At 44.5% G+C, this 15231-nt stretch overlaps 1 protein-coding gene across 2 annotated transcripts in view; it reads right to left on the reverse strand.

Annotated features, from left to right (window-relative positions):
- Ssu72 (SSU72 homolog, RNA polymerase II CTD phosphatase) overlaps positions 1-15231 on the reverse strand; it is a 32987-nt gene that overhangs the window by 3365 nt on the left and 14391 nt on the right. For both annotated transcript variants that reach the window (XM_055615131.1, XM_055615130.1), the window contains exon 2: positions 14359-14502. In XM_055615131.1, the coding sequence (XP_055471106.1) occupies positions 14359-14502 (144 nt within the window). The remainder of the gene's footprint in view (positions 1-14358; positions 14503-15231) is intronic.

Raw genomic sequence — 15231 nt, forward strand, 5'->3', positions numbered from 1 at the left:
AATCTTCAGCACAAGTGCCCTTTCCCACTGAGCATCTCATCAGCATGCCACCTTACTCAAGTCCACAGTGCTTTAAAAAATTGCTCCTACATTATGGACAGTAAAGGCAGCTTTTAGTACACATTTAGGTGGTTGGTCTAAACAGTTTAACTTGAAGATACCCTGAACAAGAGCTACTGGGCAGTTCCATTTCCTGCATCATCGGCTGCTCCTGGGGACAGACCCTGGAGCATGGAAATGTTCCTGTCTTCTGCTGCCTACCAAAAGAGCTGCATCCAGGCTTATGGAGTCCTTCAAAGGTACTGGAGGAGAGGATTAGTGTCAGACCAAACCCTGTGACGGGCACAACTTCTGGGAAAGAGGAAAGGAGTGGTGGACATTCTTGGGGGGCGGGGATCCAATCAAGATCCAGGCACTCAGGTCCAGGCTGACCCCAAGGAAAAGCTGGAGAGTGAGAAAGTCACACGGCTAGAGCTGGGGTAGTAGGGAAAACCACTTTGCATTCATCACTCCCCAGAGTCAGGTCCACATAGGAGGGCCCTGCCTGGGAAGGCCCTGTCACTGTCTCCACCACATAGACACATCCCGCCTGAACAGACTGCTTTTAAGCAACTACACTCAACGAAGAACCAGCTGCTTTTTGAAGGCTGAAAATCCTGCCAGCACCTAACCTGAACCTTTTTTGTTTGTTTTGGTGGTTGTGGTGGTGTGGTTAGAGACAGAGTTTCTCGGTGCTTAGCTCTGGCTGTCTGGAACTAGCTCTGTAGATCAGGCTGGCCTCAAACTCAAGAAATCCACCTGCATCTGCCTCCCAAGTGGTGAGATTAAAAGCACATGGCACCATGACCCGCTGAACTTCCGACTTCTGAAAAACTCCAATTACCAGCCAAAATCTAGGTTGGAGGCTAGGCTAGGCTAGGATGTGGTAGACACAGTAGACAACCGCTTTCCCAGGATTCCTCGTCCTTGTTGCTTTGTTTTTGACAGCCTTGTTGAGCAGCCAGTTACCTGGACAACTTCATGAGATCTGACTTAAGCAGGGCTTGGGCTGATGCTCACTTGGCCAAGCCCTGGGATTTGCAGCAAAGCTTTCTAGGAGCCATGGAAGCTGGTGTCGAGTTGGTAATGCCTTCGGGTTCTAATTAGCCAGTCCCTGGAGTGAGATTCCTAAAAGCTGCGGGTTGGCCTATGACCAAGTCTGGACAGACATCTATATGCAATGAACTAATGGCTTGCTTTCTCCTGAATAAAGAGCCACTCCCACCAGACCCTGGAACCCCATACTTGTCCCTGTTGGCCTTCTGAGGAGCCTCCCCTGGAGACTGAGTGAGGGTGGGGAACAAGGTTCATACAGGGTTCACACCGAGGGCCCCAAAAGACTTGAAATGTTGTCTCACAACAAAAGCACATTTCAGGATCATTTTAAAACATCTGGATTCACCATCACACCAACACTTCAAGTTGCTTTCCTGTGGAACACACAATTTCTTAATACGAAGTGATAGGATAGGATGGATAGAGAGGAACAGGGAACTCTGGATCTGGGGTTCCTGGTGGACTCCTTGTAATCCTAGCAGTCAGAGGTAAAGGGGGGGAGGTCAACTTCAGCTACACAAGTCTGAGGGAAGCGTGGGCTACATGAGATCCTGCCTCAGAGTAGAGAAAGAGGCTGTAGAGATGGCTTAGCAGTTGAGTGCTTACCATTCCAGTCCAGTTCCATTCCCAGTGCTCACCCAGACTGCAGAAAGCCTTTAGCATCAGCTTCAGGGGCTCATATCCTTTTTTCAGTCTTTTCAGGCATCCATATTTATAAAAAATAAAAACTACAAGCTAGGCATGGTAGATTGTGTTTGTTAATCTAGGACTTACAAAGCCGAGGACTGCATAGTCTTAAGCCAGCCTGGGCTACCCATTGAAGTCTAAGTTTAGAGAGAGACCCAGCCTCAGAAAACAAAAATGAGAAATGGGGCAGTCACAACTTTCTTTGGTCTCCACACACACAGAACTTGTTGACATACTGTCATCTCCTCAGCTACATTTAGGGCCATGAAACTGAAGAGGCCTAGTTCCTTACTGGCCTGTCTAGGATCATACAGCACCTACTCTTGGGAGTAGATACCCATTCATCCACTAATAATTTAGAGGACGGGACAGGTGTAGTCCTGATCCCATATTTCCTAGTTAAGCTATTTCTACAGCTGACTTCATGGACACCAAGTATGGGCTCTTCATATAGCAATAGCAGCTGGTGGGAACAGAGCCAGGCATCCTCAGGTACCCACAACAACAAAAGTCTGTCTTCTCTAGAGCACATGGCTTTAGAAAGAACACCTTATGAAGCAGGGCCAGACTAGTGAGACCCACAGACAGGCTCTCAGCATCAAGGTCGACAGAAGATGAAGCTTCAGTTCTTATCTGTGCCCAGCCACCAGCTGGAGCCTCAGCAGGAGAAATGGTTCCAGAAAGGTTGGCCACCGAGGGCAAGGTAAGCACTCTGGAGAAAGGGAAACTGCATAGGGCAGGAACTGCTAACAGCCAGGCACCTACTGATCTTTTGGCTCACCAGTGCTCACAGTCTTTTTGGCTAATATCACAAAATGCCAGCACCTGTTGTTAGGGGGTCCACAGATCTGCAGTACCTTCAAGCACAGGTTTCACCCATCCTGCTGTTCAGAAGCTAGCCAAGGGGCCCACAAGTTAGCCTTCATTTTCTCAGAAACCCAACCAACCACATTTAAGACATGATTGACAGAGAACACATGGAAATGTTCTGAGATAGGACCGGGGTGGAAACAGAATCCTGACTGGTTCTCAGCTATGCCTTTGACACTATCCTGACACTCCCAGGTTAGAACCTCCTCTCAGTCAGAGATGCAGTTGGAAAATGCTGCTGGGCAGAGGGACAGCTGCAGGACTCTCAGCCCCTCAGAGAAGCCGAAAGCAGGCTTGAAGGGGACACCAAGTTCCCTTCCAAGTCACCACAAATCTGGCATGGTGGCACACTCCTTTAATCCCAGCACTCAGAAGGCAGAGGCAGGCAGATCTCTGAGTTCAAAGCCAGCTTAGTTTGCTCAGTGAATTTCAGGCGAGCCAGGTCTACAAAGTAGACCTTGTGTCTCAAAACAAAACAGCTGCCATCAAGAATAATAAACTTATTAGCTGTGCATGGTGGCACATGCCTGTAATCCCAGCACTTGAGAAGCAGAGGCAGGTGGATCTCTGTGAGTTTGGGGCCAACTTGGTCTACAAAGCGAATCCAGAACAGCCAGGGCTACACCGACAAACTGTCTCAGAAAATAAATAAAATAAACAAAAAAATAAAATAAACTTAGCACTTGGGAGGTGGAGGCAGAGGCAGAGGCAGAGGCAGGCAGATCTCTGTGAGTTAGAGGTCAGCCTGGTCTACAGAGAGTTCCAGGACAGCCAGACCTACACCAAGAAACCCTGTCTCGAAAAAACAAACAGAAAGATTGAATAAATCTCAAATGAACTAATGAAATCATGGTTTGATTACCAGCCATACAAGCTTGAACAGATCCAGCCTCATCTCAAGAGTGCTTACTGAAAATTAACGAATTCTTTAGAGCTGAGTGGCGACACCATTAAGAAACGATGACTAGCTGGCCGGTGTACTGTTTACCAGCCACCATCCTTTAAGCTCAGGGTTTTCTGGCTCGCAAATTCTTTGTGTCTATGTGTGCACATGCAGGGAGAGCACAGCCTCGGTGCTGTCACCTGTTCTGCTGGGACAGGACCTCATCAATGACCAGAAACTCACCAATAGGGTTGGCTAGCTGGCCAGAGAGGCCCAAGGATTCACCCGTCAATCCTCCCCAGCAGAGGTTCATTTGTTTGCTTGTTTGTTTTTTGAGACAGGGTTTCTTTGTGTAGCCTTGGCTGGCCTGGACTCCCTTTGTAGACCAGGTTGGACTTGAACTCAGAGATCCACCTGCCTCTGCCTGAGTGCTGGGGTTACAGGTGTGCATCACCACGCCCAGCCTCAGCACAGGTATGGCAAGCACATCTTGCTCAGCTTTTACTACATGGGTCGTAGGGACTGAACCCAGGTCCTCAAACATTTTACTGATGTCCATCATCCTAGCTCACCATCTCCTGAGACAGTATCTTGCTGTGGAGCCCACAATGACCTCCAATGTCACATCTTCTTGCCTCAGCTTCCCAAGTAATTAGGTTACACATGTGCGCCATCAAACTCAGCTATAAACATAGCTTTCTAGTCCCTGGCAAGTACCTGCCTTCCCAGGCTGGGCCAGGGGAGCTGTAACTACCTTTCCATCTCTTAGAACGATCGATTGTTTGATTTATATTTCTGGAGACAGGGTTCTCTGTGTAGCCCTGGCTGTCCTGGAACTTGCTCTGTAGACAAGGCTGGCCTCAAACTCTGAGATCCACATGCCTCTGCCTAACAAGTGCTAGGACTAAAGGTGTGAGCCACCACCACCATCACCACCACGGCTGCTGCCCTGCTAATGCATAATTCTTATGAGCAAACTCAAGTCTCAACTGGGAGAAATTCCCAAAGGCCTAACTCAGAAACAGCAACCACGCTAAAACATTTTTGTGTATGCACCATGGGTGTATATATGAAGTTAGAGAGCATCTTGTATGAGTCAGTTCTTTCCTCTGGGATACAGATTAGGGGCATTGCACACAGCTGACAGGCTTGACAGCTGTCTTTTCCTCTTAAACTATCTGGCTGGCCCCTGTGACTACATTTTTTGTTTTGTTTTCAAGACAGGGTTTCTTTGTGTAGCCTTGGCTATCCTGAAACTAGCTCTGTAGACCAGCTTGGCCTCAAACTCACTGAGCTCCACCAGCATTTTACCACTGAGGGCTACGATTAAAGCTGTGTGCTATCACTGCCTGGCCTGTGACTACATTTTAACCAACCTTCTAAGGCAGTGGTTTCCAACCATCCTAATGCTGCGACCCTTTAATACAGTTCCTCGCGGTGGTGACCCCAACCATAACATTATCTCACTGCTTCTTCATAACTGTGACTTTGTTATGGTTATGAATTATAAATATCTGATGTGTGACCCCTAAAGGTGCCACAGCTTGAGAATCACTGTTCTATGGCATCAGACTTACTTGGCCTCATTGAACCTAAATGTCCTGAACCACAAACAACAGTAAAAACAGGAAGAACTTGCTGCCACAAGACAGGGCTCACTATTGCCCTGACATAAGGGGAATTGATCAGGTCATTTAATGGGGACTTCGGCAATTTCAGGCTAGTTAAATGCCCAGATCCCCAACAATGTCTAAAGCATCCACTAGAGCCCAGATTCACATGTGCTTCTGCAGGTTTGGTGTCCTACACATACCATCCCATAAACAATGCCTCCTGGAGAATATTGGGCACAGTGACTACTGCCTGAAGGGAGGCTGCAGGAAATATGAACATTACCAGTGTAGACAAAAGGGTTACTTAGGTGGAAAAGGAAAAACAAAACAAAACAAAACAACTTAGATAAATACAACCTTTAGGAAGGATGTTCATCCCAAGCATGTGGCCTCAGTCTTAGAAGCTGTCACATGTCCTAGGACACGGCCGAGGGTTGAAGGTCCCATAGTACCAAAGATGGCAGAACACAGGCCAAATCAGAGATGATGTTAACAATTTATCACAAAATTTCAAGTGATGGCAAAATTGCTATTAGGTTAAAACCAGTGGATGAAGTGGAAAGTGCATTTGCTTGAACACATTCTGTACACTCTGCATCACAACACTTGCCACACACTCACTCTTCCAAAATATACCTCCTGAACTGAACCCCCAAGATAACTAATGCCAGATGACTGTGTACTACCAAGTCTCCCATGCACAACTGGGCCCTCAAATGGTAAGGGGGCACCAAGTCCACAGGCCTGAGATGGTCAGATGCTTGGCAGAGCTGACACTAAAGTCCTTGTTAGACTGAGGTTTACTCAGTGGACAAGGCTAAATTCAGGTACATCAAGGGACAAAAAATGTGGGGACAGCTGGATCTCCAGCAAGCCTGCTTTTCACACCTGCCCATACAAGAACCAATTAAGGCCCAGCTTGGCTTTTGTTGTTGTTGAGTTGCCAATGACTTAACATTTTTATTTCTTTAGAGTAATGATCAGCCTAGAGTATAACAAAAGGTCAGGACAGGGTATGGTTCCACGTAACTACCCCACCACATAGATGCCGAGTCTCTGCAATTCTCATTACCTGTCCTTTCCTCAGTATTGCACCAGGAGAGACTATGCATTCCCAGGATAGGATACTGGCTGCTCGGTCCACAATTGGGCCCTTCCTGAAGAAGGCGCTGAGGATAGGGCTTCTCTGGGCTCAGGATATGCCCAGGAAACCCAGGGAAGGTTCTTATTTCAAAGGATGACCTCATGTAGATGAGCTCACTTGCTAGCAGGAGCTTCTCACTGCTGTCACAGGCAAGAGGGTGTCCAAAGGAGAAAACCCAGGCACTTTTACATCCAGACATTTAAACAGTCACAGCAACTACCTTGGCCAATCAGCTTCAATAAACCTGATTAGTAAAAAGCAGGCAAACAGCCCTCAGGCATGCCAGCTACATGTCAGATCTAGATATGAGATGTAATTAACATTTTAGCAAAACTGGATGAGCTATTTCTTTGGAAACTTGTGCCTAGCTTAGGAACACATTTGCAACAACACACACAATTTTTGAAACCTCCTTAAAAAGTGCAGTTAGCGGGAACTGGAGAGATGACTCAGTAGTTAAGAGCACTGGCTGCTCTTCCAGAGGCCCTGAGTTCAATTTCCAGCAACCATCTGATGCGTTCAGTTCATTCATATAAATAAATAAATCTTGGGCAGGGTGGTGATGGCACACATCTTTTAATCCTAGCACCTGGGAGGCAGAAGCAGGCAGATCTCCATGAGCTCGAGACCAAGTCTGGTAGAAAGAAAGAAAGAAAAGAAAGAAAAGAAAGAAAAGAAAGAAAAGAAAGAAAGAAAGAAAGAAAGAAAGAAAGAAAGAAAGAAAGAAAGAAAGAAAGAAAGAAAGAAAGAAAGAAAGAAAGAAGTCTCCAGAAAACCCTCACTGGTTTAAGCTAGCAAATCAAGCGTATAGAGATAGGAGGAGAGCCTCATAGCTGCTGTGTTTCTCAATAGTCTTCAGCATGGGGATTGTATTAAGAGTCACTTTTGCATCATGATCAAGTACCTGAAAAAGCAACTTGGCAAAGCAACTTGGCTCACAGTTTGATAAGTCATTCAGTTCTGGGGAGGAAGGTGTGACAGAATAGTGTGGTTTCCATTGTGAGGCAGAGAAAGGAATGCAGGAAGCGATTAGCATACAATATAATGCCACAAGCTGAAGAGAGGGCTCAGCAGTTAAGAGAACTTGTGCTTTTACAGGATCTGGACTTGACTGTCAGCACCCACGGTGGCCTGCAGTGCTCCACTGACTCCAGTTCCAGGAAACTCGATGCTCTCTCCTAACCTCCTCAGGCACCAGGTACACATGTGGTACAGACATACCCTCCAGCACAACATTCACACACGTACGATAAAAGTATTAACTTCATAAGAATAAAAAAGGTGTAAACCCAGGACATGCTACCTATGACCTACTGCCTCTGATGGCCCAACCACCTCCCAATTTTGCCAGCATATTATAAATCCATCAAAGAAGCAATTCACTGATTACATCATAGCCCTCAAAATCTGTTTTAAGGCCCTTGGCTGTTGACATGGGGTAACACACTTGCTATACATGCCCAACAACCTGAGTCCAACCCTGGAACCCACATAGAAAGAGCTGTTCCCACCAAGTCGTCCTCTTACCTCTACATGCATGCTGTAACACATACGCACCCTTGTTTATACACCAAACACAATAAAATTTTAAATGAGAAAAGAAACTCTCACAGACATACCCAGAGCTGTATACTAATCTCCTAGATGTATCTCATCCAACCAGTCTAACAAGATTAACCGTCAGGCCAGGTCAAGTAATCTTCAGTAATAAAAGACCAAGGGTGAACACTAAATAAATGGATAGTTAAAATATATAAACCCGAGAAACATGCTGAAGACAGCCACTCTGCAACAACATATATATGCAGGATTCAGGAAAGGCTAAAATCTACCCTTCTACGATGTCTCATCAACACAGTTCATGGCCTCAGCGCTAGAGCTGGGTGACAGGGGCAGGGAGTTTCCTGCTGATCTTTTGCTCTGACCCGCTTCCTCAATCTACTGGTAGTTCATTAATAAGACTGACCATCCCTCAAAAGTAAAATCAACTCATATCACCACCAGAGTTGTTCCAGGTACGCCTGACACTAATGGACAGAACTAATGTGTTTCTCTTCATTAAATTTAAAAATAATACTAAATAAAGACTTAAGACAGGGTCTTGCTTGTTTAATAAAGGGTGACCTTAAACTGCAGCCTCCCAAGTACTGGGAAAACAGGCCTGTGATACTAACGTTTTCTTTCATTTTGAGACTGGGAATAGTCTGTTACCCAAGCAAGGCCCTGCACTGGCAGGTTTATCCTGGTGATCCTCCTGCCTCAGCCCACAGACTTAGGTAACAGTACATAACAGCCATATTATATCTGGTTTCAGACTTTTTTTTTTTTTTTTTTTTTTGTCTCTAGAGATCAGGTAAACTTAGAATTCCTGTCACTGATCTAGGTGTGTATATGCCCCTCCCCCTTTATTTTTGATAAAAGGTTCTCTGTGTAGTCCTGGCTGTCCTGGAACTAGCTCTGTAGACCAGACTGGCCTCTGAACCCAGAGATTTGCCTGCCTCATGAGTGCTGGGATTAAAGGCCTGTGCCACCACCGCCCAGCACATGTGTGTTTCTTAAGTATAGGTAATTCCCAAAAAAAAAGGGAAATGGTGAAATCAAGAGGCAACCTCTACCAGTTTTATCGGGATGTGAGAGGCAATGGTTCAGTTTCCATTCAGCCCACAACCTCAACAATTCCCCATAGGTGGGCTCCTTACGGGAAGTACAAAGCAAATTTCAATCATTCAGGCTGTCTTCTGCTTGTGGAAAACAAAATCCAACTATTTATAGCCAAGAAATTAAATACACAATCCCTGATTTAGGCCAGGCGGTGATGGCACATGCCTTTAATAACAGCATTCCAGAGGCAAACCAATCTCTGTGAGTTCAAGGCCAGCCTGGTTTACAGAGTGAGTTCCAGGACAGCCATGGCTACACAGAGAAATGCTGTCTTGAAAAACTAAAATAGAAAAACCAAAATAATCCCTGACTTAGGACAAGTCAGGTTTTTTTTGTTTGTTTGTTTGTTTTTTTCTTTAGTTTTTCAAGGCAGGGCTTCACTCTATGGCCCTGGTTATCCAGGAACTCATTCTGTAAACCAGGCTGGCCTTGAACTCAGAGATCTGCCTGTCTCTGCCTTCAAAGTGCTGGGATTAAAGATGTGAACCACCATACCTGGCTGACAAGGGAGAGTTTTCAATGGCATGAGAATGATACATATTTAGTAAAACTGTACTTTGAGTTTGGGTCCGCTCCTAGGCTGGTGAGACTATGACACTGGACACCAGGGGCAGTGTCAGTTGAACTCCACTCTGGTCAGCTCCAGAGTCACAGTGGGAATAATGGACACTGTTGTAGTTAGGCACTTTTGACTTACACATTTTATTCTTCAATGGTCTCTCATCAGCTATAAACCCAACCAAAGTCAAGAAGTACATCTATGCTGGGTGTGGTGGCACACGCCTTTAATCCCAGCACTTGGGAGGCAGAGGCAGGTGGATATTTGAGTTGGAGGCCAGCTTGGCCTACAGAGTGAGTTCGAGGACAGCCAATGCTACACAGACAAACCTTGTCTTGAAAAACAGAAAACAAAACAAAAAAGGGTATCTAAAGATACATGCCAAACCCTTACATACACACACACACACAAAGTACTGCCTAAAATCTGTCAAAGCCTTACAAAATAGAAGGCCTGTGCTATGCATGCTGTTTCATTTGTTTTGATAAGAGGTGAAGTCACTGTGTAGCTGAGCATGACCTTAACTCCTATGTCTACGTCCAAGTGCTAGGATCACAGGTGGCTGCTACTATACTTAGCTTGTGTGCTTTAATTCACTTAATTAATAGAGTTCCATGAAGTGGCACATATGAGTAAACTGAGACTCTTAGCTGCAGACAGTAGAATATGGCAGAGGTGGTCTAGGGCCACTAGGCCCCAGTTCTAATTAAGTATCTTTTTTCCTACCAATTCATAAAATTCTTTCCCCCTTGACAATATAAGCAGAGTGGTTTTGTCTTTGGGTTACATCTTAAAATACTCATCTATCTTTCTACTATAAAATTATGGCTTTTATGCAAAGTCATGCAGGGACACTTACTACTAAGGAAGGCTATCATAGTTATTTTTCAAAGCACAGACTACTTCTTTTGCAGTTTCCTTTTGCAGTGGTTGCCCTGGAATAAAAGGGTATCCCTACCCTTCTTACCTCTGTCCCCCCCTCCACATACCTACCTCAACAATGCCCTTATCTGACCTGGCTTGGTGCCAATGTCCAGTAAATTCCCTAGAAGAGACATTTTCCTGGGCCAAGGACAGTACTGAGAATACCACAGCAAAGCACTAGCTATACTGTCATGCCTCCTTCTGGTCCCCCCTAGACCAACACACCACCCATACCAAGAAAATAATAAGCTTCCTGAGGCTGACCAAGAGGTAACTCAAAGGTTGAGGAAGTGGCTCAAAGGTTAAGAGCACTGACTGCTTTTCCAGAGGTCCTGAGTTCAATTCCCAGCAACCATATGGTGGTTCACAACCATCAATAATGGTATCTGGTGCTTTCTTCTGGAATGTAGGTAGAAGAACAGTGTATACGTAATAAATAAGTCTTAAAAAAAAAAAAAAAAAAAAGAGGTAACTCAAGAGGCAAATACTGACGACTTATCACCAAGCTACTGAGGTGGCCACAAGCTCCCTACCTGCCAGCTCTGTCCCCAACACATTAAGAGCCCACAAGCAGATCCTTTCTGTTTATCTCTACATCCTAGGAGGAAGCCACCCTATAAAGAAGATCCCTCACTTCTAGAGCTACCTAACTAGCTGAAGCCTAAATATAATTTTGTAAAACATGTTAAGAGCTACCCCATCCGGAAACAGGGAAGTCAGTTGGCTTCGATGTTAACATTCAATTTATTTAAAGGGACTATGAACATGCGTATTACTGCAAGTTTCTTTCTGTCAAAAAATACAAGAATATAAAAAATAAATAGTACTAACTGAAGAAATTTCAAAAGCTGATAAGAGCCAGGCATGGTAACACATGCCTTTAATCTCAACAATGGCCAGCTTATTCTACATAGCAGTTTCCAAGACAGGCAGACCTGAGCTACACAATAAAGACCCTATTTCAAAAACAAGAGTTCAAAAGCAGCTATGGTTTTAGAATAAGCTTAATGGTACACTAGAATTTCAGAGAGAAATAACACCTCAGCCAGGTGGTAGTGGTGCGAACCTTTAATCCCAGCACTCAAAGGTAGAGGATGGCAGATCTCTGTGAGTTCCAGGCCAGTCAGGTCTATAAAGCATGTTCTAGGACAGCAGTGCTTCATAGAGAAACCCTGTCTCAAAATCCCCCGCCACCCCCTCAGGCCAAAAAAACAAAGAAAAAGAAAGAGAGAGAGAGAGAGAGAGAGAGAGAGAGAGAAAGAAAAAGAAAGAAAGAAAGAAAGAAAGAAAGAAAGAAAGAAAGAAAGAAAGAAAGAAAGAAAGAAAGAAAGAAGAAAACATCAAATTTTTTCCTAGGGCCAAGGAAAACACCAAGCCTCCAAATCAAAGTCTCTGACATTTTCTGGTAATACTTCCCTGAGACTCTAAGAGAAAGGAGCACACCATGCTCTCCAGAGGGGCTTCAGGAGGCAGCTGTTTTAGAGACCCTCCCCCCAACTTAAGAGTTCTTTGGACAAGGACGTGAGCATAACAACCAACACAGAAGAACACTGAACCTCCACATTTAGTTCCTGGACTTCTGAGTAGGGTGAAGTGCTCAGATTCCAGGGTGGGCTCCCAGGATCACTGTGGCATAGGCCCTAAGCATGCCACAGCCTCAAACACACCCAATCTACACCCACAGAGTAAGTGTGCAGCCAACAGGAAGTACCTGCTTCTGACTCAGTGTCCCCATTGAGCACCTTTCAACTGTAGCCTGCAGCTGTCGGAGGACTCTGAAGCAGGGTTGGGGTGGCAAAGATGTTGTGACCACAAGTATCTATTTCGTTAGAAGGCATTTGGGACCCTTAAAGCTACATAACTTCATCTTTAAACCTATAAAAATATTTTTAGTTTATTATATTTTTCTTTCTTTCTGAGAAAGTCTCAAGATCATCCCATCTCAGCTTTCTGAGTGAGACCTGTATCATAACACCCAGAGCTGTTTCTCTTTCATTTGAGGCTAAGTCTCCCAGTTACCTAGGTTGGCCATGAACTCTGGGATCAAGCGATCCTTTTGCTTCAGCTTCTAGAGAAGCTAGGACTCCACAGTAGCTTAAAGCTTAGTTTACATAAGAAGTTGCAAGAACATATAAATATATATATTTATTTAAGAAAAAATTTGCAAGAGTGCCAATATGGAGACAAAATGCCAATATGGAGACAAAAGTCTATAATTTAGATTCTTGAAAAGTTGTAGCAGGAAGATCAACATATTTCTTGCCTACCTGGGCTAGAGTTTGTTCAAGGACAGCTTGGCAACTTAGTGAAGCCCTGCCTGAAATTTAAAAAAGTGAAAAGATAGATGAGAGAGGAAAAAAAAAAAAAAAGGCAGGATGTGGTGGCCCACACCTTTAACCCCAGCACCACCTAGGAGATGAAGGCAGAGACAGGCAGATCTCTAGGTTCAAGGCCAGCCTGGACCATACAGACTGTTACAAGCCAGACAGGGATACATACTGGGAACACATCCTTAAAACAAGTTTTGGACCTAGGGATAACTCAGTAGAAGGGGGCTAGGCTAGGCTAGTATGTACAAAACCACAAAAGGGAAAAAAATAAGTTGTTTCATGCACATATTTGGACTCAATGCCAAGCACTATTGTAACTAAAGAATATCCAGAATTATTTTTCCAGGTGCTCAGCGTTATGCTCATGCCTCATGCACATGCTCAGCATATGAACATGAGAAGTCTCAAGTTAGTACAGGGGAATATCAGAAAACGTCTTGCTCAAAAACCTGGAGCCTTGATTAAGTTAACCATTATACGTCGTATGGGAAGCGTATTTTAATTTTAACATGCCCTTTTCTTTCCCCACAAAGTCTACAGTACAAGATTCAGACTGTTTTGCCTCTTTCTGAAGTAAAGTTCTCTCAGAATATTATATTTTTTCATGCTTTGTTTGGTAAACACAGCAACTTTTTATTTTGAGATAGGATCTTGTTCTATAGCCCAACCTAGCCTCAAACTACGTAGCTCACGCTGTCCTCAAACTTGCAGCAATCTTTCTGCTTCAGGACCCAAAGGCTAAGATTACAGACATGAGCCACTAAGCCAGGTAATAAATCTCCAAGAGCCACAGAAACATCAAAGAGCCTCAATGTGTCAGTGTGCACAGAGCCCTGTGAGGAAGCAGCTGGGCAGCCTACAGTCGAGCATCAGCACCCTCTAGTTTCCATGTCGTCTCTACGCTCCACTGTTTAATTGTGTCTGTCTCTAGACCAGTGGTTCTCAGTCTTCCTAACACTGCCACCCTTTAATACAGCTCCTCACGATTTGCTTCAAGATGTGGACTTCCAACCAAGAATTATCTCCTTGCTACTTCATAACTCATTTTGTTATGAATTATAATGTAAACATCTATGTTTTCCAATGGTCTTAGGCAACCCTGTGAAAGGATTGGTTAACCCCCCAAAGGGGTCACGACCTATAGGTTGAGAACCACTGCTCTAGACTCTCCAGTGGGTAGAAGAAAGGGAACTGAGGTCTCCACTGAGCTGATGTCCCACGTCTTTAATCCCAGCACTCAGGAGACAGAGGAAGGCACATCTCTGTGAGTTCAAGGTTAGCCTTATCTACTTAGTGAATTCCAGGCTAGCCAGGGCTATATAGTGAAACCGGGTCTCAAATTTAACAAAACAAAACAAAAACAACAAACAAACAAACAAAAGGAAAAAGAAAGAAAAGAAAAAGGTAAACTGACTTCTTATAAAGAAGAAAAAACTGATGTAGGCACCACAGGTGTATATGCCGGAACACATGTGCTGGCCCTGTTTCACCTAAAACACACCCTACAAGGTGGGGGATCAGAGTGACAACCAGTCACAAATCACACCCACCAAATGACCACCCTGGCTCTTTAAGGGTCAGCCATGGGATACAGTTCTTTGTCTTTCCTGAGGAGATCATTGTACATCTGGTCATATGTGGTTTTGAAGTCGTAAACATTGGGCTTGTCAGGTGCTGGTCCTGGGAGCTTCACATGAGTTCCTGTTCCAAAGGAGCGGACACTGAAACCCCGTTTGCTGAAAGACACAAAAAAACAAAACAAAACAAAAATCAAAGATTAAAACACAAAGTTTTTATACAAACAAATGAATAGCCTATTTTTCTTTTAAAATTTTATCTTTCTCTTTCTTTCTTCTTTCTTTCTTTCTCTTTCTTTCTTTCATGTATATGTCTCTGCTTCAATCATGTGGTCTCGGGTGATCAGACTTGGCAGCAAGTGCCTTTACTCGCAGAACCATCTCAACAACCCCATTTTAGGCGGGCAAGATGACTCAGTGGGTAAATTCACGTGCTGTGTTAAGGCAATGGCTGAAATCCAATCCCTGGAATTATGAAAGCAGAGAATCAGCTCTTGTCAGTTGTTCTATGGCCTCAACATGTACACTGTGCACGTCCCCATCAGCTCACTTTTCGTGCTTCCATAGACAGCATACACACAAAATAAAATTTAAAGAAAACAGGAAGAGAATATAGAGTTTCTAAGAACACGCTCTCAGGTTTCTGCTTTCTAGTGCATGGGTACGGAGGCTTCCATAGTATGCACGTGCTTATGCACACGAAAGCCTCATCCTCCTCAGGTCCTCTCCCCCCTTCCCCTCTGAGAATCTCAAGTTCAGTTTCTCTGGACTGGCTGACCAGAGAACTTTAGGGATCCACGTGTCCTCTTAACCAACACTCCTACCCTAGTGTTAGGGTTTTACACACACACACACACACACACACACACACACACACACACACACACA

Source organism: Psammomys obesus, unplaced genomic scaffold, assembly GCF_907164565.1.
Source record: "Psammomys obesus unplaced genomic scaffold, mPsaObe1.curated_primary_1811, whole genome shotgun sequence".
NCBI classification, from domain to species: domain Eukaryota; kingdom Metazoa; phylum Chordata; class Mammalia; order Rodentia; family Muridae; genus Psammomys; species Psammomys obesus.